At 45.8% G+C, this 19994-nt stretch overlaps 2 protein-coding genes across 2 annotated transcripts; both read right to left on the bottom strand.

The window, feature by feature from the left end:
- Nucleotides 1-1722: 1722 nt before the first annotated feature.
- On the bottom strand, nt 1723-2685 carry LOC144098080 (uncharacterized). Its single transcript, XM_077630634.1, has one exon. The coding sequence runs from the start codon at nt 2548-2550 to the stop codon at nt 1723-1725; it is 828 nt and encodes a 275-aa protein (XP_077486760.1). The 5' UTR covers nt 2551-2685.
- Nucleotides 2686-4231: 1546 nt separating this feature from the next.
- Nucleotides 4232-5624, bottom strand: LOC144098079 (uncharacterized). The gene is made up of 3 exons (XM_077630633.1): nt 5445-5624; nt 4505-4579; nt 4232-4429 (listed from the first exon to the last, which is right to left on the bottom strand). The coding sequence occupies exons 1-3, from the start codon at nt 5541-5543 to the stop codon at nt 4232-4234; spliced, it is 372 nt and encodes a 123-aa protein (XP_077486759.1). The 5' UTR covers nt 5544-5624.
- Between the last annotated feature and the right edge of the window lie 14370 nt (nt 5625-19994).

The raw sequence follows: 19994 nt of genomic DNA, 5'->3' as shown, positions 1-19994 counted from the left end.
TGCAATATACTAGTCACTGTTGAAGTTACATTAAGATCAGGGACACTAATTCATTACAACATGAATGTGATTTTTACATGAAGGTATGGAAGAGAGTCAGAAGCAAAAGCCCGTGCCTGGTACAAGAAAACAAAGACCACGGACGTTGTGGAATGTGGCCTTATCATCCGGCCTGCCACTTCATGGCTTGGAGCCAGCCCTGATGGCATAATTCCAGACTCGGACACAGTGCTGGAAATAAAGTGCCCGACACCACTGACTGTGCAAAAGCATGGTAGCCTTGATGCCCTGTTTAAGAGCGGAAAATATGACGTGATTAAGAAGGAGAACAAACTCACACTCAGCAAGGCCGGGAAGAAGAGATATTACCTGCAAGTACAGTTGCAGCTGTTCTGCTGCGAGAGAAGTCGGTGCGACTTCGTGATTTCGGCACCGAACGAGGCATACATTATCGAGGTGACCTATGACAAGGAGTTCATAAGTAAGCAAGTGGCACATCTTGAGGACTTCTATTTTTCACACCTGCTGCCACCAGTTGTTGATAGCAAGCAATGAACACATTTCTATTGGAATAAATTTACAAGATTTGACTAATTGTCTTGTCATTAAGACAATTTCACCCGGTTTATTTGTGCATGCAACATCAGAATTATCAAATACATCTCTGAAAATACAACAAAACAAAAGCAGGCATAGAACAAAAACCAACAGGGTCGTACCCTACCTGGTACTGAACATTTCTCATCATCCCAAAGTGAACACAGGGAGTACAAGCAGTAAATCTTCAAAGAATGACATCTCCAATATGATATCAACAAAGGTTTCTATCCGGCAAGCCAATGCAGAAACTCCCCAACATAACTTTCCATTGCATTTTAAAAATCCACAATCCACATAAACGTCGCACCTACACTGTACACACAGCCGCAAAGCAAGTGCCCCTAAGTGCACCAGCAAGACAATTAAATAGGCTCAGAACATCAACCTTGGTAGCTCGAACGTGCTTTGCAAGTGATTCCAACTTCAGTTCCTCAAGGAGGAAGAGTGCTCTAGAGTTTGCTCTTCCTGGACAAAAGGTAGCGGACCTGAAATTGCTGACAAACACTTTGGTAATCAGACAGCATGAAAAAAAGGCTCCAACGCGAGTTGTTTGTAGCAGCTAAGATAGCTCAGAGCCATCAGTGAAATAGCTAGCAAAATACCTGAATAGCATATCTCTGACAGATATTCTTAGGGTCATCAACAGCAGCCTGCCAGTACACCAGCATGCTTGAGTTAATTACATAAGAGTTGTATCTTGGAAGTATTCACCTATGGGGCAGAAACTCTGAAGCTAATGAAAATGCTTAAAATTAAATTGAGAGCAATGTGAGCTATGGATAGAGACAGCAAACAAGTGGGTTGGGTCAGGGAATAAATGCAAGTTAATGATATCCTAGCTGAAACAGAAATTGCCATCAGCAAAGCATGTAATATGGAGAGCTGATAACCAATGGCATCAAGGGTGGCAGAGTCAGATGGGCAGTTAAAATTGGCAAGTTTGCTGGGGTAAGGTGGCTACAGCTAGCCCAGGAGATTTAACGATTTAACTGAATGCAATTTTGAGGAGCCTTTCTCTTGCAGTGAACATGGTTACGTTAATCAGTGAACAGAGAACATGGCAGGTGCATAAAAACAAGAGACGACTAGATGATGTGGCTACTCCACATAAATCTCCATGCCTCATTCAGGTGTGTTGTCTACCACTTCCAGCTGCTTGCCTGGATGCGATGGTGACTGAGCACCAGGTTCTGACGCATAACCATGATCTCTAATCAAATTCGGTTGCAGGTTGCAGAGCCCAGCGATGGCAACAAGTACATCATTTGCGAGGGGTTTCTTTGTGAATATACTAGCAGGGAATTGCTTCAAAATCCTGAGGCATTTGAGACGCCTTATTGGTCGCTCAACATGAATCCAAAGCCTTGCCAGGCGACGCGAACTTACTACATCTGAACGACAAATCTGCGGCCGGCGTTTGGAAAAGCTTGGGAGTGAAACTTTAACAGATGGTGGGAGCAGGTCATCTATGTTAAAGCCACGGTCAGCGAGGACTTCGTCGCCTTGCGTCAGGTGGTCTAAAAAACCACTGTCCAAAGTGATGAAACGATCGCTTGCACGGCCACCATACGGTTTTGACAAAAACATAATAAACCCACTTGGTGCAAAGACGTGAAGAATTTTGGCCGTATTGTGCGATTTGTAGGAACTGTAAGTTGTATTTCTTCGGTGCAGTTGCCCAAGTCTGTCAATGAAAATTTCGAAACAGTCCACACTGCAAGTTACGGAGTAATTCTCCTTAAGAACATAAGGTAATGTCCTTCTGATTGCTGTTCTTGGCAGCCAGAACACTAAGAACTCTCTGGCAAACTTGGCAAGTTTTGTTACAATGAAGCAGAAAATCCTGCTAGTGGCTGCAGTGGATGCACCAAAACGTAAGCTAAGGTCATTAAGCAATAGGCCAAGACGCAGCCGCATCAGTGTAAGTAGGATTTGGTCCTCAAAGGGCATAGTGAAAGGGCTCTTCACAATAGTGGAAAGAGTCCGAACCAGTTCGTCAAATACTACTTTTGACAGACCTGTAAAGAAGCGGAAGTGACTTGGTGCAAGAGTTGAGTATGCACTGAATATAGTCTGGCAAGCACTGTCTGCAGTGGCCGGGGCCTGCCTGCGAGTGGTTGCATACAAATGGTCATGAGCAGCCGCTGGCTCCACTTGAGTTCCTTTTTCTGATGTTTCGATAATCTTGCATCTGCAGCCACAGGCCAAGCAGCCATCAACGAGACTCTCAGCTCCTTCTCTCCTGTACAACGAAGGATGTGGAGGAAAGTGAGACACAATATTTAGCATAGTAGTATGAGCTAACAAGCACACAGAATAAAATTACCATGCCGTGCAACGGTTATACTACCGGGAAATAGAGTGTTCTGGCTGTATAATTGTGGTCTGCATCGTACTCCTGTAACAACTTGCAGAGGTATTGAAAGCTTTAAAGGGACACTGAAAGAAAATTGAAACTGGCCTCTATAGATAAGGTACTGTGTTCTAATCACAAATGCTAAGCGAACACTGAGCTTTTATGAATGGGAAAAAAACTAAATACAGGGATTCCCATCATTGGCTGACAATATTCAGAGTTTTCCTCAGTAGCCCGTGAAACAGTGCTAATGCAGCAAACTGTCAAGCTTACAGCGGACGACGAACCTGTGCAGTGGAATGGCGGAGCAATGTATGTACATGCACTGACTGAAATCAAGTCTGCTCTCATGTGCATTGATTGCTTTTTGTTCAGAATTGCACAGCAGTAAACACCAAGCAACGTGAAAAAGTCTAGTTTCAAACATACATAGCAGCGTGTGGCAACCACCATCTCATGGGAAAAAGAATGAAAAGATAGTAATTGCTTCATTGAAATGCAGACTGTGTATGCCTGCAGAGATAGGCATAACTCCTGCGCACATGGCAGCAAGAGATGCACAATCCGGGTCCAGGCAATAAGCTGTAACTGGGCTAGCCTATATGAGTGGTTGCAAGAAATTTTACTGTTAACTGAACATGACAATGCTAAAGATGGCAAAACTAGTAAGCAAGCTTACAATCACCATTTCATGATATCAGCAACTTTATTTGTGAACAGATTCTGCTGTTCTTAACCCTTTCACACGCCATTTCTTTTTTTCTACTCAAAAGGAGCACTCCCACCAAGAAGGCATCTTCAAGCATTGACAAAGACAGTTCGTTAGTTCTCGAGGGCAAAATACTAGTAGAGGTGCCATTATGGAAATAGCAACAATAAAAATTATGCGACTTATGAACGATTGTGACACTAATTTCTATTTCGGAGGTGCACATTACGCTTGAAATCCAAAAAAAAATTATGTCACTAATGGTGGCAAACTATATTTGCACAAAAATGGTAGATGGCATGCTACCCCGCTGAAGAAATTGCTGAATATTGTTTACTTCAGTCACTGTATGACATAAAAACATCTTATTTGCGACGTGAAGGACGCAAAATTCACTTGGAACGAAGAAAGCACTACTAAGTGCAGCACACTCTCAGCTAAAGGTAATATCCTTAGCGTACCACAGGTTTAAACTCTTCATATAACTAGTGAAAGCAAACGTGCATATTGTGCACCCAAGACAGACTTGCATAAAAGCATGTAAATGAGAACACATTAAGGATAATTCACACCACTTTACCGTACCTATGTGATACATCCTCTGTTGCAATGTTGATAGGCAGGTGATCATCAGCTGCAGCACTATCTTCATCTTGCTCGTCTGATAAATGGTGTGACAAAGGTTCAGCTGTTGAACAGGTCTCAGGCTCCAAAGGTTTGACATCGTGCCGCACCAGCTTCCTTCTTCCCTTGTGGTGAGCAGTCTAAAATATTGCAGAGTATGAAAATACAAAAGAATAAATAAACTGCAGTTCAGAACAAACCTCCGAAAGCCATACCGGTGTTCCAAGGTGCAGTGTTGGGTACGGGTTGTCTTTAGAGGGACGCCCATCAATGAAATGAACTGAGCATACCTGCAAGAAATGTGTATGAAGGCCACTTAAGTTCTGACAACCAGTGCAAGCGGACTACGTCAAACACCACAAATACAAGGAAATATGTGATATGGTCATTCTAACTAAACATGTAATATGGTTATTTCATGCAACCGTCCAGGCATTGCACTTCTCCTGTGTGCTCTTCAAAAATATTGCACCATAATATTTTCACAATGCACATTTGAGAAGTTTTGTTTTCCATAAACCGGGGCACACAACCAAGAAAATTTTTTTCAACCGGCGTTTGCACTCACTCAAAGATAGCCCAACAGCATTCCTCGGATGTGCGCTGCCAATATTCATAAACGAAAAAAAGTCCAGCACAATGCCTGGAAAGCTTCTGGCCGTATTATGAAATCGCCTATCTCACGTGCGCTAACACACGTACGTAGTACCTCCCCGTTGTGGCGAAAATGAAATGCAGCCAGCACCGCACGTTCGCGTAAGTATTTCGAAACGAGATGGTAGAGATAAGGTACTTACAATGCAAAGGATCTACGCTACAAGCGCGAATGCACAGCCCACTCGAAAGGCACCGACTAAACGCGGACATGTATGTACGTACATCATGTACATACATCAGCCCGTTTAGCTCGGTCCTAGGTTAGATCATTTTTACAATTAAAACAGCAGGCTCTAAGCCGCACTACCCTACTCTCAGATGAACACTGAATGCAAGGTGACTGAAACGATACTGGCAAACCAAAACCTCCCGTCAGACCATGCACAGAAATTCATTTGAACAGCGGCTCGAGCGCGCAGGTGACTGCCGGCGTTACAGGTATACCGTCAGCAAACAACCCGAGCAACCGGTGTTTTCACTTTTATCATGTGTACTCACCCTAGCCGATGAGCCGGGGTTGAAGTCTTTCCTCTGTAGATTCGCAATCCAGTGCTGTCGTACCAACTTGTTCTTCTCTCCTTGCGGAAATCTATGCATTGCAAAAGGCCTAGTGCACGGACAATCTTCGTGAAGTTGAGGCCCGTGCGTTTCGCAAACAGATACATTCCAAACCTTCAAATCTGCGGCGCAGTTCTTACAATCGAACACGGAACACGTTTTGCCTCTGCTTTTCCAGATTTTGGCCGCAGAGCAGAGCGGATACAGCAGCGAAGTCAGAAGCCCGTAGGCACCACGTGCAGTCGCCTGCTATCCAGAAGGCCACTGATGTCGCGACGGCTGTGGCGCCGCGAGTGTCGACTAGGCGAACTGCTCTCTGTAAACGGTCTATAGAGGGGGTGGCGCTTCGGCCGGCGCAGCGAAAGCGGCGTAGCGCGACTGACTGCGAGCGACGCGCGCCCGCGCGCTGAACACGTCGGACTATAAATGCGCCTTAGTCCTTCATATGCATGGTGGTCGTTCACATCAGCACGCCTCTTCTTAGGGACCGATGCTCCTTCAACCTTCAGTTGGCAGCTTTTGACGGCGAGGTCAGCGGCAAGGGCGAAAACAAGGCACTGCATGTATTATGCAAACCGCCAAGGTGGCTCAGTGGTTAGGGCGCTCGACTACTGAGCCGGAGTTGCCGGGTTCGAACCCGACCGCGGCGGCTGCATTTTTATGGAGGAAAAACGCTAAGGCGCCCGTGTGCTGTGCGATGTCAGTGCACGTTAGAGATCCCCAGGTGATCTAAATTAATCCGGAGCCCTCCACTACCGCACCTATTTCTTCCTTTCTTCTTTCACTCCCTCCCTTATCCCTTCCCATACGGCGCGGTTCAGGTGTCCAACGATATATGAGACAGATACTGCGCCATTTCCTTTTCCCCCAAAAAACAATTATTATTATTATTATTATTATTATTATTATTATTATTATTATTATTATTATTATTATTATTATTATTATTATTATTATTATTATTATGCAGTTGTCTGTGGAGCCTTTAACGCGACCGCGAAAAATGGCCTGGGGTACACCGGCTGTACGACGTCGCTGATACCGCCTTACTGGAGCTAAACGCGTGGAATCAGCCTATCAGGCCATAATGAATCAGCTCCACGTACAGACACAGATGTCCAGAGAAGTCTGTGAGCCAGTTGGTATGCATCGTGTACCTCAGTGTTATCCCACTATTGTGGGATGTCCCCTGCATGCTCCCAATGGGAGAGGGTGGCAGCGCGCGCGATGCCTGCCAACTTTGGCCGCGAGGGGCACTGCTCGTCGTAAAGGTGCCGTCGCTACCGGACATGCCGCAGTCGCTGCAGTTGCGTTGGTCGTGCGCGGTGTGGATTATAACATTTTGGTCGCATCTGCGCTTTTTTCTGTTGTTTTGTCCGTCCTGTTCCATGTGAGGGAAAACCACAGCGACTAATGATGGTAAAATCGAAGCATCAAGGCCGGGAAAAAACATGTTTCGTGCCGCTCCGTCGGAGTGGCTACCGGTCGAATCCGAGCAAGGCTTCCATGTTCTGTGTGTCCTCGGACCCAAGACGGCTTGCGGAGTGGGAGCGGCTGATCAAAAGACAGGACCGCAACTTGACTCCAGCGTGTGTTTTCTGCGAGAAACTATTTGGAGACTGCTACATCTGGAGACGGTGAACGGTGTCGTCAACGAGCTCGCCAGATAGACTACGTCTCACGCCCGATGTCATGCCAGCAGTATTCGACAGCTATCCGAAATACCTTCTGCCTAAGAAGACATCGAAAAGAAAAGCGAGGAACCTGTGTGACCAACCTGTCACTAAACGGCAAATGCGCAGTGCCGGTGGAGGACCGCCAGGCACGCTCGACGATGTTTCCGACGGGCCGGCAGCAACAGAGCAGCCCAGTGATGCCCGCAGCAGCAGATGGGTTGTATTGCTATTGATGATCAGCATCCGTTGGACTCAATTTGTATTCCTGCAACCTGGACCAAAATATCTGTAGCATCTGCTGGCACTGTAGCCTAAGCACGTTATGGAGCGGAAAAAAAACAACTTTGCCGCTTTGTATATAAGGTGTCCAACGATATATGAGACAGATACTGCGCAATTTCCTTTCCCCCAAAAACTAATTATTATTATTATTACTTTGTATATAGAAAGAATGGTAACATTTGGAAGCTTGATGCCAGAACGCAGCCTTGTGGTCGCTACAGTGTATTTTCTCGGAAAAGAACAAAGCAAGCGCGTGCTTACAACAAGCTCTGTTTTTTATCTGTTTTACCGTATTCCAGATTTGTAAGTAAGAATCAATGGTACAATTACCATTTTCTTTTGTTCCATTACAAAGGGAAGCTCAAGCTCATACACACCTGCATAAGTTGTATGAAGCAAGCTGTGATTTGCAAATAAAACACATCAGCAGTGAGACCTATTCCAACTGCTTGTGTTGATCGTCGCATGCGATTTTTGAAGACGGACCCCGTGGTGGGAAAGAGCGAGTGCCCTGCTTTTCTTTTACCTATATGCGACGCCATTCCGGGTTTGATGTTCTGCTCGCCATTGAGAATTAATGGGGGCCACGACTCTGTCTTTCCACCTGGACAGAGCTAGCCGAGCGCTCACTCCGCATGAAGGTGTATACGATATCCTTCGCCCACTATCGCGATGCGTGGATCGCAACTACTTGTGTTCCCCCCATTTGCCTAGGCCCGCACGTCATTCCAGTCAGCGAATCATCATTGTTTTTAGCAGAAGAATTAGATCGCCATTTAAAATTTCGTTCTCATATTTCTGGCATTAAATGGAAGATAGCATATGGCTTAAGAATTCTCATCAGAACTCGCCCTTACTTTAATCAGTCTGTACTTTTAACCTTGTATAACTCATTCATACATTCCCATCTCTCTTATTGTATAACATGCTGTGGTGACACCTACTATACTCATTTGACATCGTTACAAGTAGTTCAAAATCAAGCAGTCCGAATACTAACACACAGCCCCTTCGATTATAATGCTCAATCTTTACTCAATTCACTGCGAATTCTCTCCGTACCTCAACCTGTCCAACTTAACCTTGGTATCTTCATATACAAAGTAATTAATGATCATATTTCATTTCAATCCATCCCAAGGCCAGAGCACACCAACACCAGCACCACGAGATTTGCGATTAACAGGAACCTAATTCTGCCTCAAGTACGCACCAATTATGGGAAGCAAAAAGTTTATTTTTCATCATTCTCCTTATGGAATACCTTACCGGTGGAATTAAAAAAACACTAAACATGTATGTAAATTTAAAAATGAACTAAAAGCCCCGCCGCGGCGGCTCAGTGGTTAGGGCGCTCGACTACTGATCTGGAGTTCTCGGGTTTGAACCCGACCGCGGCGGCTGCGTTTTTATGAAGGAAAAACGCTAAGGCGCTCGTGTGCTGTGCGATGTCAGTGCACGTTAAAGATCCCCAGGTGGTTGAAGTTATTCCGGAGCCCTCCACTACGGCACCTCTTCTTCCTTTCATCTTTCACTCCCTCCTTTATCCCTTCCTTTACGGCGCTGTTCAGGTGTCCAACGAATATATGAGACAGATATTGCGCCATTTCCTTTCCCCAAAAAAACACTTATTATTATTAACTAAAAGCGTTAATAGTTCACAATAGCTGTAAGACAAGCTACCACATTTTAGAATTATAAGGCGCTACATCAGATCTACACCACATGCTTTTAATATGTGCACTATTTTTCCTATCGCCAATTTGCTGTTCAGTTTTTCGCTTTTTTAGTAATATTGTAATTAATAAGTAGCACTGAATAACTGTATAACTATACACACTGTATATCTTCTATTTTCATTATTCTGCTTGGTTGTTCTATATGCCTACTCACCCCTGTATATAATATGTGTGTCGCCGCGGAAATATGTAACGGCAAGATTGTTTCATCACCTTCTTATTACTACTGCTATGTTTGCATTTATTTTAGCATTTTGATAAACAATATAGGAGGTCCCGGTACTGTCGCTGACTACGGGACCTCCTTCTGTATACATTTATACAGGCTGTATTTCCTTCTTGTATAAATAAACATGATTCTGATTCTGACTGGCCCCTAGTCGAATAAAATATTGATCGGAAGTTTCCATGTAGCAATAATGAGTCTGGACCATACTCGATCGTTCAATCACAACAACGTAATGCGGCCAACGTATCACCTTTCGTTGCTTATTTCAAGTTGGGTACCTCGCTGAACATTAGGCAGTCAATATGACTTCTGCTTAAGTCCTTCCGCGGCTCACAACAAAGAATAAACGAATAAAAATTTAGCAAACTGGACCTGGTGGTACATGTCAAACGCTTCGGCGAGCGCTGTTTCAGTCCAGGACTTTCTCCTGGTAATGCCAGGCCGGTAAGATTATCTGCAGCCATTAGTGTTTTTATGCCAAAAGTGCTCTCAAAGCGTTCAGAGACAGGCTTTCGTAGTGAAAAGCGCAGCGCACCAACGCCAGACTTGCCGCACCTACGCTGCCTCGGCAGCGAACGCGGCGTGGTGGCACCTTAGCGACTGGCAGCGCCACCACGCGGTGGCTGCAGGAAGGCATCACCGCAGCGACCACGCGAGCGCGCACCCTCGGCACACTAGCAAGTATATTCTAGGCACTATAGCATCGGGGATCCGCCTAGCCTACACAATCTGCCGCCTAGGGCCCGTTCACACTTGTCCAAAAATCCGGCGAGCGAAGCGGATTCGGCCGCTTTTGACGCCGAGCGAGGCGGAAAGCGACGCGGCGAGGGTGATCGGTGTTTCGCGTTCGCCGTCACCGCCGCCGCGGCGAAAAACATAGCGGCGACCTTCGACGCAGGACCCCTCGCCTTGGAATGAATTCGTCGTCGTTGTGGCCTTTTTCAGCGCGTTCACTGGCCATAAATCGGACACCGGTACATCGCTTCGCCTCACCTCACATATATGCAAAAGTATAAGTGATAAATTTGCATTTATTTTTTAATTAGAGTGACGATTCAGGGCCCGTTCACACTTGTCCGAAAATCCGGCGAGCGAAGCGGATTCGGCCGCTTTTGACGCCGAGCGAGGCGCAAAGCGGCGCGGCGAGGGCGATCGGGCTGGACCCAAATTTTCCGCGTTCGCCGCCGCGGCGAAAAACATGGCGGTGCCCTTCGACGCAGGGCCCCTCTCCTCGGAATGAATTCGTCGTTGTTGCGGTCTTGTTCAGCGCGTTCACTGGCCATCAATCGGACACCGGTACATCGGTTCGTCTCACCTCACCTATAAGCAAAAGTACAAGTGATAAATTTGCTTTATTTTTTTATTTTGAGGGATGATTCTGCCGCTACTACGCCTACGAAGAGCGCCGGTTTTGTTGACAGTACTAGTTCCCGTCCTGACGAGCAGATGGCGCCACTAGGCTGGGCGTTTCGTTGCGAGTCTGTTTGCATACGCTGAACTAAAAATGGGAATATGCTTGCGTTTACGTACGCAACCGTGCATACGGTTATGGTACACAGAAAGCATCGATCTATGCTCTTTCTAACCATATCTGTGTACGCCGCGAGCGGTGACGTGGTGGCCAGGAAGTGTGTGGAAAAGCGAGAAACAGCAGCTGCGCGGCGGTTCCTCTCGCCCAGGCGTCAACAGATGAGAACAGGTCCTAGTTATCCCGGCGAGCGAATTCGCTCGCCGGATTTTTGGACAAATGTGAAAGCGACCTTAAGAGGAGCGCCGGTATTCTTGACAGTATTAGTTCCCGTCCTGATAAGCAGATGGCGCCACTAGGCTGGGCGTTTCGTTGCGAGTCTGTTTGCATACGATCACGGTGTAAGAAAATAGTCTTACACCGTGCATACGATGAACTAAAAATGGAAATGTGCCTGCTTTTGCGTACGCAAGCCTGAATACGGTTATGGTATACTGTCACGGATGTCTCCGAAGAACACTCGGACTGAAAGAATGGACTAGGCGACGAATGTACCCACACAAACACACATTTAATACACCCTAAGACACACACACACTAGAACACAAAACTAACACAACACACAAAGGCTATAAATACACACGACCCGGGCACACTACTACCAGCGTCTACTACTAGCGTTCTACTATTCGTGGTCGGCGTTCGTGCTCACGGTTGATTCGGTGCGGCTGCGGCGTTGTATGGATCCCGTAGCCGGCGTCGAGGCGGCGTTCTGCGTGCTTGGGCTGGCGTCGCTGGCGGCGTCGCTGGCTGTGTCGTACAAGCTCCCGGTCCAAGCGCCCGTGGTAGTGATGCCGGTGTTGTTGGTGTTGGGGGAACCACCCGGACGGGTGGCGAGAGCGCTGGAGATACCCCTGGCCGTATCAGGTGGTAGCGCCCTCCGTCGACTCCCCGGAACGGGCTCAGGCACGGCAGGAAGTCCACGATGCGATGTCATAGAACGCGAGCTCATCGGAGCAGTAGCCGGCGTCGCTCTCTTCCAGCCGATGTGTCCCTGACCTGCCGGAGCCTCCGCTTCTCTGCTGTTCCCCCCAGTGCCTCGCTCTCACTCGCCCATTTATAGCCTCGGTGCTAGTACACGTAAGCCTTGTCGTCGTCTTCTCTTCTCCACCAATCATCTCTCTCCATTTCACCGAATGCTTCGTCACCAATCATCTTTCTCCGCCTAAACGAATGCTTCTTCTTCCTCTTCTTTATTCTTCGGTTAATTTGCGTCGTCTTCTTCACACCCTTTTCCTTTAAAATTTAATTTAGGCTCCTTAATATATGTGACATATACATACACCATCAATTTAGGCTCTTTTCTAACCATATCTGTGTACGCTGCGAGCGGTGACGTGGTGGCCGGGAAGTGTGTGGAAAAGCGAGAAACAACAGCGGCGAGGAGTGAACCGCCGAGCCGCTGCTGTTTCTCGCTTTCTCGTTACCATGGAAACCGAAGAGGAGCAAAGTGAGGCGTTCGCTTCGCCGTCGCCGCGCCCGTTCTACCGTCAAAGCCGCGCGTGACGTCACGCGGTTGAGCTGTTGTGCTCATGCGTCGATATCATGGTAACCAGAGACCCCACAGCTGCGCCGCGTACTTCGTCGCCGCCTTATCGCACGCCGCTCTATCACCCGACCCCTTGTCGCATGTGCAGTATTGCGTATAAAAGGCGGAAATGTAGTGGGCGTCTGTATCGCAACGTTTAACATCCAGGCAGAGAAGGAGAGTCCAGCCGCTGCTTAACGGCGGTATAGACAAGAAAAGATTAACTCTTCCGATCCTGAGGTTGCCGCCTGGCAATTGGCTTGAGCCAAATAATAATGCTGGACTCTGTGTGTACGCGAAACAAGGTATCACCGCTGTCAGACATCTCTCTTCGATCGCGGTGAATAATGGTGAATCCTGCAGTGTTCGGCTTCTGGAAAGCGGCATTATCATCCAAGGATTGTACTTAGAACTGGGAACATCTGTCAAGGAGCCGATTTATGTGGTTGCCACGTGTATACCAGCCTATGGCACGATTTCACAGTTGTGTGTCACTTTCGGTGATTTTAACAGGAAACAGGACTCTATTAGTCAGTGCATGAAGGAAAAGCTCCACTTTAGCTTCGGACTTTTACGTCCAGACTTTACAGTGGGAAACTACTATAGAACTTGTATACTAAAGGCGCTCTACCAAATCGAAATACTGTATCGACAAAATTGAGACTGCTGCATGCTACTTCACTGACCATCGGGCAGTCTTCGTCTCTGTCAAGCAAAATGAATAAAAAATGTGTATACCCAATATGTCTCATTGCTAAACATTCAGTGACCACAACAAGCTCAGCCAGGGAAACGTACCTCTCGCTACGTATATCCTGACATAGCCGAGCAAAGCCACTGCCAATTTTTTTTTACTTGCCTTGTCTAGAGACTTTGAGTTGAACCCTGGACCGCCAACCCTTGAATACATATTAGAGGCTATGACACGAATGGAGCTCTCATAAAACGGCATGCTGTCCGAGCTTGCTTTAATACGTTCTGCCAGAACACATAAATTTCTTGTCAGCCATTTTCTTGCCCTGTTGACATACTATAAAAAAAATTTAAACCTTGCCAATCCGAAAACAAACCTGCTGATAACACTCTCATTGAAAGGTTGACCGCAGAAGTCAAGGTGCTCGAAGGGAAATGCGACGATTAAGAAAAAGCCGCCTTCGCCGCAACAACCTGCTTTTTTTTGAAATCCCGCACGCCAGTGACGAAGCGTGACCGAAGTCGGAATCTCAAGTCCTATCATTCTGCGCTGAGCACCTTGAAGAACCTATCCAGAACTCTGATATTGAACGATCTCACAGACTTGGCTGCTTTCGCGCTGATAGAAAAAGTCCTATTGTTAAACTAACCAGCTTTGAAATTAAGTCGAACATTCTTTCCGCCGGATCTAAGCTAAAGAGAACTATATTTTTAATTAACGAACATAACTCAGCACGTGTACGTGCACCTAGAGGAAATATATAGCCGTATGGCCTTACCTTATCTAATCTTACCTTATCTTTAAGATACGTTTTGATAAGTTGGTCATGGGGAAAAAGCACTACACCTGCGATGTCAAGTCAGATTCTGTTCGCGAGTTGAAAATATAGCGTTCACTGAATAGTTTGACTCCACATTTTTCGTCGTATCGACCCGGCCGCGGTGGTCGAATTTCGATGGAGGCGAAATCCTAGAGGCCCGTGTACTGTGCGATGTCAGTGCACGTTAAAGAACACCGGGTGGTCGAAATTTCCGGAGCCCTTCACTACGGCGTCCCTCATAGCTTGAGTCGCTTTGGGACGTTAAACCTTCATAAACCATAAACCAAACCATCAATGCCGCGTCCGCGCACTTGCGCACCACGAGAGAATAGCTATTCTTGCAAACATCCGTAGCTGCGTACCCAAAAGGGAACGCGTCGAAGCTACGCTCGAAGACAACCTTACTGGTATTGCTATTTTTATGGAAGCATGGCTAACCCCTCATATCTCATCCGATGAGCTGCTAACAATGTCATTCGCAGTACACACGTGTGAGAGGGGTGAGAAGCAAAGGCGGTGGTGTTCTAGTTCTTTAAAATTCAGTCCTGCCTTCATTTACTGCTCACATTAAAAGTCGCCACAAAATTCTCAGCGTGAACATACCGCTTCCAGGAAGCTCTATCATACTCGTCCCTTGCTGAGCACCTGATTTCGACATCTCCTTCGTCAACGAACTCTACTCTGTATTTCTCGATTTTAACAGCCGCTTTCCCAGAGCATATTTTCTGCTTTGTGGGTCATAGTTAGGGATAATTAAGGGGCCACTTCTGGTCACTACAAGACATTTATCTATCTTGCACTTATGGTTAACAGTCAACATGCCAACTAGGATCAACAAAACTATTGTCCTACTTTTTGTTTCAAATCCTGAATCAATGCTCTGTGCAAATAATGTTTTGTGCAAATAATCTCAGCAATCAAAACCTAATGTTATATAATGTAACAGTGCCGAAGCCTCTCCATTACCCTTTCACTAAAGTCATCCGTGCTTATGAGAGGGCAAATTTCGTATTATAGACGCCGAAATGAACAATTTCTGCCACTCTTAAACAGCTCGCTTCATCAAGGAGTGTAAGACAAAAATGGTTATTATTCAAGCACAAACTGTTGGCGGTAATTGTAAACTATGTCCCAGTAATTTACATCCGTGGCGATGCAGGCAAACCATGGTGCAGTAGTGCCCTAACGAAGCTTTCAGGCAAGAAAAAACACCTTTTCTCATAAATGATCTAACGCAGCCCTAAGGAGGGAAAAGTATTTCAGGTGTCTGGAAGACTATACAAGCCCACTGAAGAATTAAAAAAATTCTTCCACGAGGATTGTCAGCACATAATGACCAGAAATTCGCTAAAATTCTGGAGCCTATTTCCTTCGATTAATCATCAGAAGCACAACATATCCCTTTCTAACCCGGATGGTTCACTTGTATTGCCAGACGAACGAATCCGGCATAAAGAATTCTTACTTGTCTCTTCAATTTTCACTGAGAAACCGACAGTAAATACTCCTCACTCTCTTGGTCCTGGACCTTCGCAGATCCACCCATTACTGTTACTGCGGAGGGAAGTGAAAAGATTTTTGAAAAGGTGAACTTAACTAGTAGCCCTGGAACCGCTCCCTCGCTGAAAGAGCCCTTTCGGATGGCTCAAAGACGACCGTAGTTCCGGTATTTAAAAGTGGTAACCGGTCACATTCTTCAGATTATCGACCAATATCTTTATTGAAGTTTCACTACCACGTGTGCAGAACTACGGCGATTGCTCCTCCAGATGAAAGGAACGTGTCAGCTGGTGCATCTGACGCTGCAGGCGCTGATGACGCCATTTAGCCGCGTGTGATGGTGCGTATCTTTTATCGTGCTTACAAAGTAAACAACAAATTCTCTGTAAGCTCGCGAGCATTCAGGCGAAAGTCTTTCAATTCTGTTGGCAAATCGCCGCATGTTTATATAGCGTGAAGGGGTGTTGTTTCTACCATACTGGCGAGCTTGTTGGTTCTTTAAACGAATTTGAAGAAGGGCAACCCGTATGTCATCTTTCTGCCAAACAACGAACAAAGGAACAAGCGCGACTGACTTGACCGGCAGAACTGACACCATGTGTTAATAACTGTTCCCTTTTTTCCATGCGCTACCGGGTCGGACTTGCAGCAGCTTCGAAATCTGTGGCACACTTCTTGTTTTGAGCATCGAATATCGTTAAAATCAACGATACAATGAACATGTATTTTCGGTACCGATACTTTAATTTTGGCAAGCGGTACCAGCTACTGGTGCACAAAATTGATCAAAAATTGTAACGAAGATACATGCATCTTCAATACTGCCTACGCCTGAAAGTGACCGCCCTGTCGTATTTTATATTTATTTATTTACAATTAAAATAAGTAAGGAAAGTCACCTTCAGGCATGGGTAGAGTTTTTTATTTATTTATTTTTGTATCTTCGATACTGCCCATGCCCGAAGGTGAACGTCCTCAGTTCGAGACAAATATCTCTCCTGCAGCGAGATCCTAATCCATCCCTCTCACCGCTAACTCAATGATGGGCTTTCCGCTTCACTCGTTTATTCAAACCTTTGCAAATTCAAGTCCTCACCATCCCGGGCTCGCAACAGCGCACCATTTCGAGCTCGTCCAAATCCGGCACGACGAGATCAGTGCATAGTATTTTATTTGTATAAATTACCCTCATGGCCATAAAGCATTACACAGGGAAGTTGTTATAGAGAGTAATAGAAGAAAAGGTAACAATACGAAAACCATTTCATTTTTAGTCTCACCATTGGGGCTCGTCCACGTCCGCTTCCTGTTCTTTCGTTTGCGAAAAGAGGTATTTATGACCATCAAATTAGTTCCCTTCGTGTACTGTACTAATAACTCTCGCCTATTATCTTAAGAGCCTATGCCGTAGTCGCCCACTGCCTTGTCTCCAGCCTGCTTCTTGCCTACGTTGGTATTGAAGTCTCCCGTAAATGCAATATACTATTTTTGTTTACTTTGCTCTCTGCCGATTCCACATCTTCATAGAAGCTTTCGAGGATATTGTCATAGATGGAGGTAGGTGCGTGGGCCTGTACCGCCTACAACTTGTACCTCATACTGAGCCGAATTATATCTCCCATACTATCGTTAATGCTATAGAACTCCTGTAAGTTGCCAGCAATATGATGATTGATGAGAAATTCCTGACCTAGTTCTCGTCAGTTCCCTTATTGACGGTGACATATCTCGCTATTCTATTGGCCTCTATTCATTGCTCATTGCTGAAAGATTGAATTTAGTTGGTGCAGTGGGTTATGGAAGGCTAAATATAAAATACTTAGGCCATTGTTTCCATCAGCTGCTCAGGGCAGAATGTTCTATCAGGAGTGCGTCAGGTTGTATGTGAATGTCGCGCTGTGATACAAATAGTTACGTTAAATAATTTTGAGATCTCGATTGGGCATCTGTTGAAAGTTTTTGAGATTGGTTATTTTATAACAAGAAAAATTATTTAGGAGAAACTTGCAACATATGGAAGATTGTGTGCTGCTTGAAGCTGAAAAATAGCCAGATGGCATTTAGATAGCGGCAGATCCGTTTAAAAGGGCTAAAATGACTGGTACACACAACATATTATGGGATTATTGGTGCTTTTGCAGGTCAAAATAAATACCTCTCATTCAATTTACCTTACGCTGAAGTTAAACCAGGCGAGATTGTAACAAGCGCTCTATCATATACATAGGCACAATGAGAGAGCTTTAGGTGACCAGAATTTGAACCTTGGCTGCAAATGTGCCAGCAGAAATTTTTGTTTCGTTTTAGGTGCAGTTGAGAGGAGTGAGACGGTGACGTGAAGGAAGGATAGGGCATTCCCCCGTCCCGTCGTTGGCTCTTGTGCGTAGGTAGGAGGGATACGGTTAAGCTATCTTTTCGTGACCTAAGGGCTCTGCTTTATGATTTTACCATTCAAAGAGGAGATTTGCCATGATGTAGCTCGTCTTTCAGGAAAGCAGTTGAGACAAATAGGGCAAAGTGAAGCGAGAAGGTGCGATCAAAATCAGTTCTTATTCTTGATCGTTGCTATGGTTTCCTCTATATAAATTTTTATACATTGGAAACGCGCCGCTAAATATTACTGTCTCCGGATAGCAGATTTTCCGCAATACGTTGCCTTGCACGCGTGTCCTTTTAGCTCTAGGGTCTTCTGCTTTATGATCAGTTATCGTCGAGCGAAAAAATAATTCCGCTATTAATTTCTCATTGATGAAGACCACAGAGTATACGTAAGAAAAAAGATACATATTTCCCTGTGCTGCTTGGTTTCGGTTACTGTTGACCTCCTTCACATGCATCTCATAAATACATATTTTATGTGCGTTAATACTTCAAAAATGTTTTCGTTTTAAGTCACTTCCGTTAACTACTCACATGGCATTACCCAAGCAGCACAAGTAATTGGCCCAACATTGGAACTGTATTGGCAAAACTGGCCCTACAAATAACGAGGATGCTACCATCCTATTGCAATATTGGGCCGATGACCTGTGCTGCTTGGGTAGGGTATCACATCCTCGTCAGGTTTTTCAGCCTATTGCCTTTGCTATCAGTTTTAGGGGAAAGAAAATAATTATAGCAAAAAAAAAGTGAAATGAAACTACTTCTCTCTTGCCATAACGTGTAAAACATTAATCTCCGAATCTCTATTTTTTCCCTCCTTTTTTTTGACGGACCAGAGCTCTACCAATGTCAAACATTTTATGCAAGTGTGTACTCATAGTCACCATAAATATGGAATAAAATATTGTTACGTGACGGCCAGCCGACAACTTAGACGAGATGATAAATGTTTACAGGATGATTTATACCAGATGGCCTGGCGCAAGCACTTCTGCCCGCGCCACTGCACAGTTCGTCGTCTTCTAATCCGTACAATACTCGGGGCCGCCGAGCTATCGTCCCGATCGCGAACGAGAAGATCGCCACTGAACATGAAATTGAGTAGATGACGATGGGCCAGAAAAATGTTTCAGTAGATAAGGAGGTGAAGGGCTTGCCGCCTAGGTGGATGATACGATTGGCTGATGAGCGTTGGCCCACGAAGCTTCTGCCCCACAGGTCACCTGTAGTTCCCGGGTGAGGCCCATGTACGCACCGAACGGCACGGCCAGGGGCGGGGGGAGGGGGTTGCTTTCTTGTTTGTATGCGGCTTTTCGGGTCGGTAAGGTCATAGGGTCTTATAGCGGCAGTGCCTTCATTTGGTTGTGTCTTTATTTGGGGCGGAACGGGAGACGGAGCTGGGGTGAGCGGCAAGGTTGGTTCTGGTCTGGCGGGCTGGGCAAAGCCGGGTGGTTTGGACCTGGTACAGACGCAGGACGCCAAAGCTCCGGGACCGGGATGGCAGTTAAGATACCCCGCACCTCACACCAAGCGTTAAATGACGGCAAGCCGATAAATGAGATGAGATGGTCGATATTTAAAGGATGAATTAATGGCGGACGCCCTGGCGCGAGTACTCCTTCGCGCACCACTGCACAATTCGTAGTCTTCTAGTCAGTCCCAATATGCACATAACAGGTACTAGGAAAAATGGAGTTTGCATAGCCCTCATGTACCTACAATACCATCCTCGATTGCAACTCCATCATTTACAAGATTCTTCTTTCTTACAAGAGCCTCTTTTATATTCACGTATAGTGTAAATGCGAAGGATGCGGTAAGCCGGATTTTCTCAGAGCTATTGAACAGCTCTACCTGCCGGCGGCGTCAACGATTAAGTTCAAGGAGAGAAAAGTGGAGCTTCGAGCCTGTCGCTAGCATGCTTCGTGTCCCAATAGTGAGTCTCCGCATCTGGAAAATGACAGCCATCGCTGTTACAAGCGCGTTGACGAGGTAAGAACATTTATAAAGAAGAAACTATTAATATTCCAGGGTGGCTAGCAGTGAGCCTCGCGCAACCTAAATTAGTGAATTAATGAGACAAACCTTTCATGCAAAATTTAGATGTGGAAG

The sequence above is a fragment of the Amblyomma americanum genome, chromosome 7, assembly GCF_052857255.1.
Source record: "Amblyomma americanum isolate KBUSLIRL-KWMA chromosome 7, ASM5285725v1, whole genome shotgun sequence".
Classification (NCBI taxonomy): Eukaryota; Metazoa; Arthropoda; class Arachnida; order Ixodida; family Ixodidae; genus Amblyomma; species Amblyomma americanum.
Note: the sequence above shows the minus strand (reverse complement) of the source record. Positions and strands in the feature narration are given on the sequence as shown.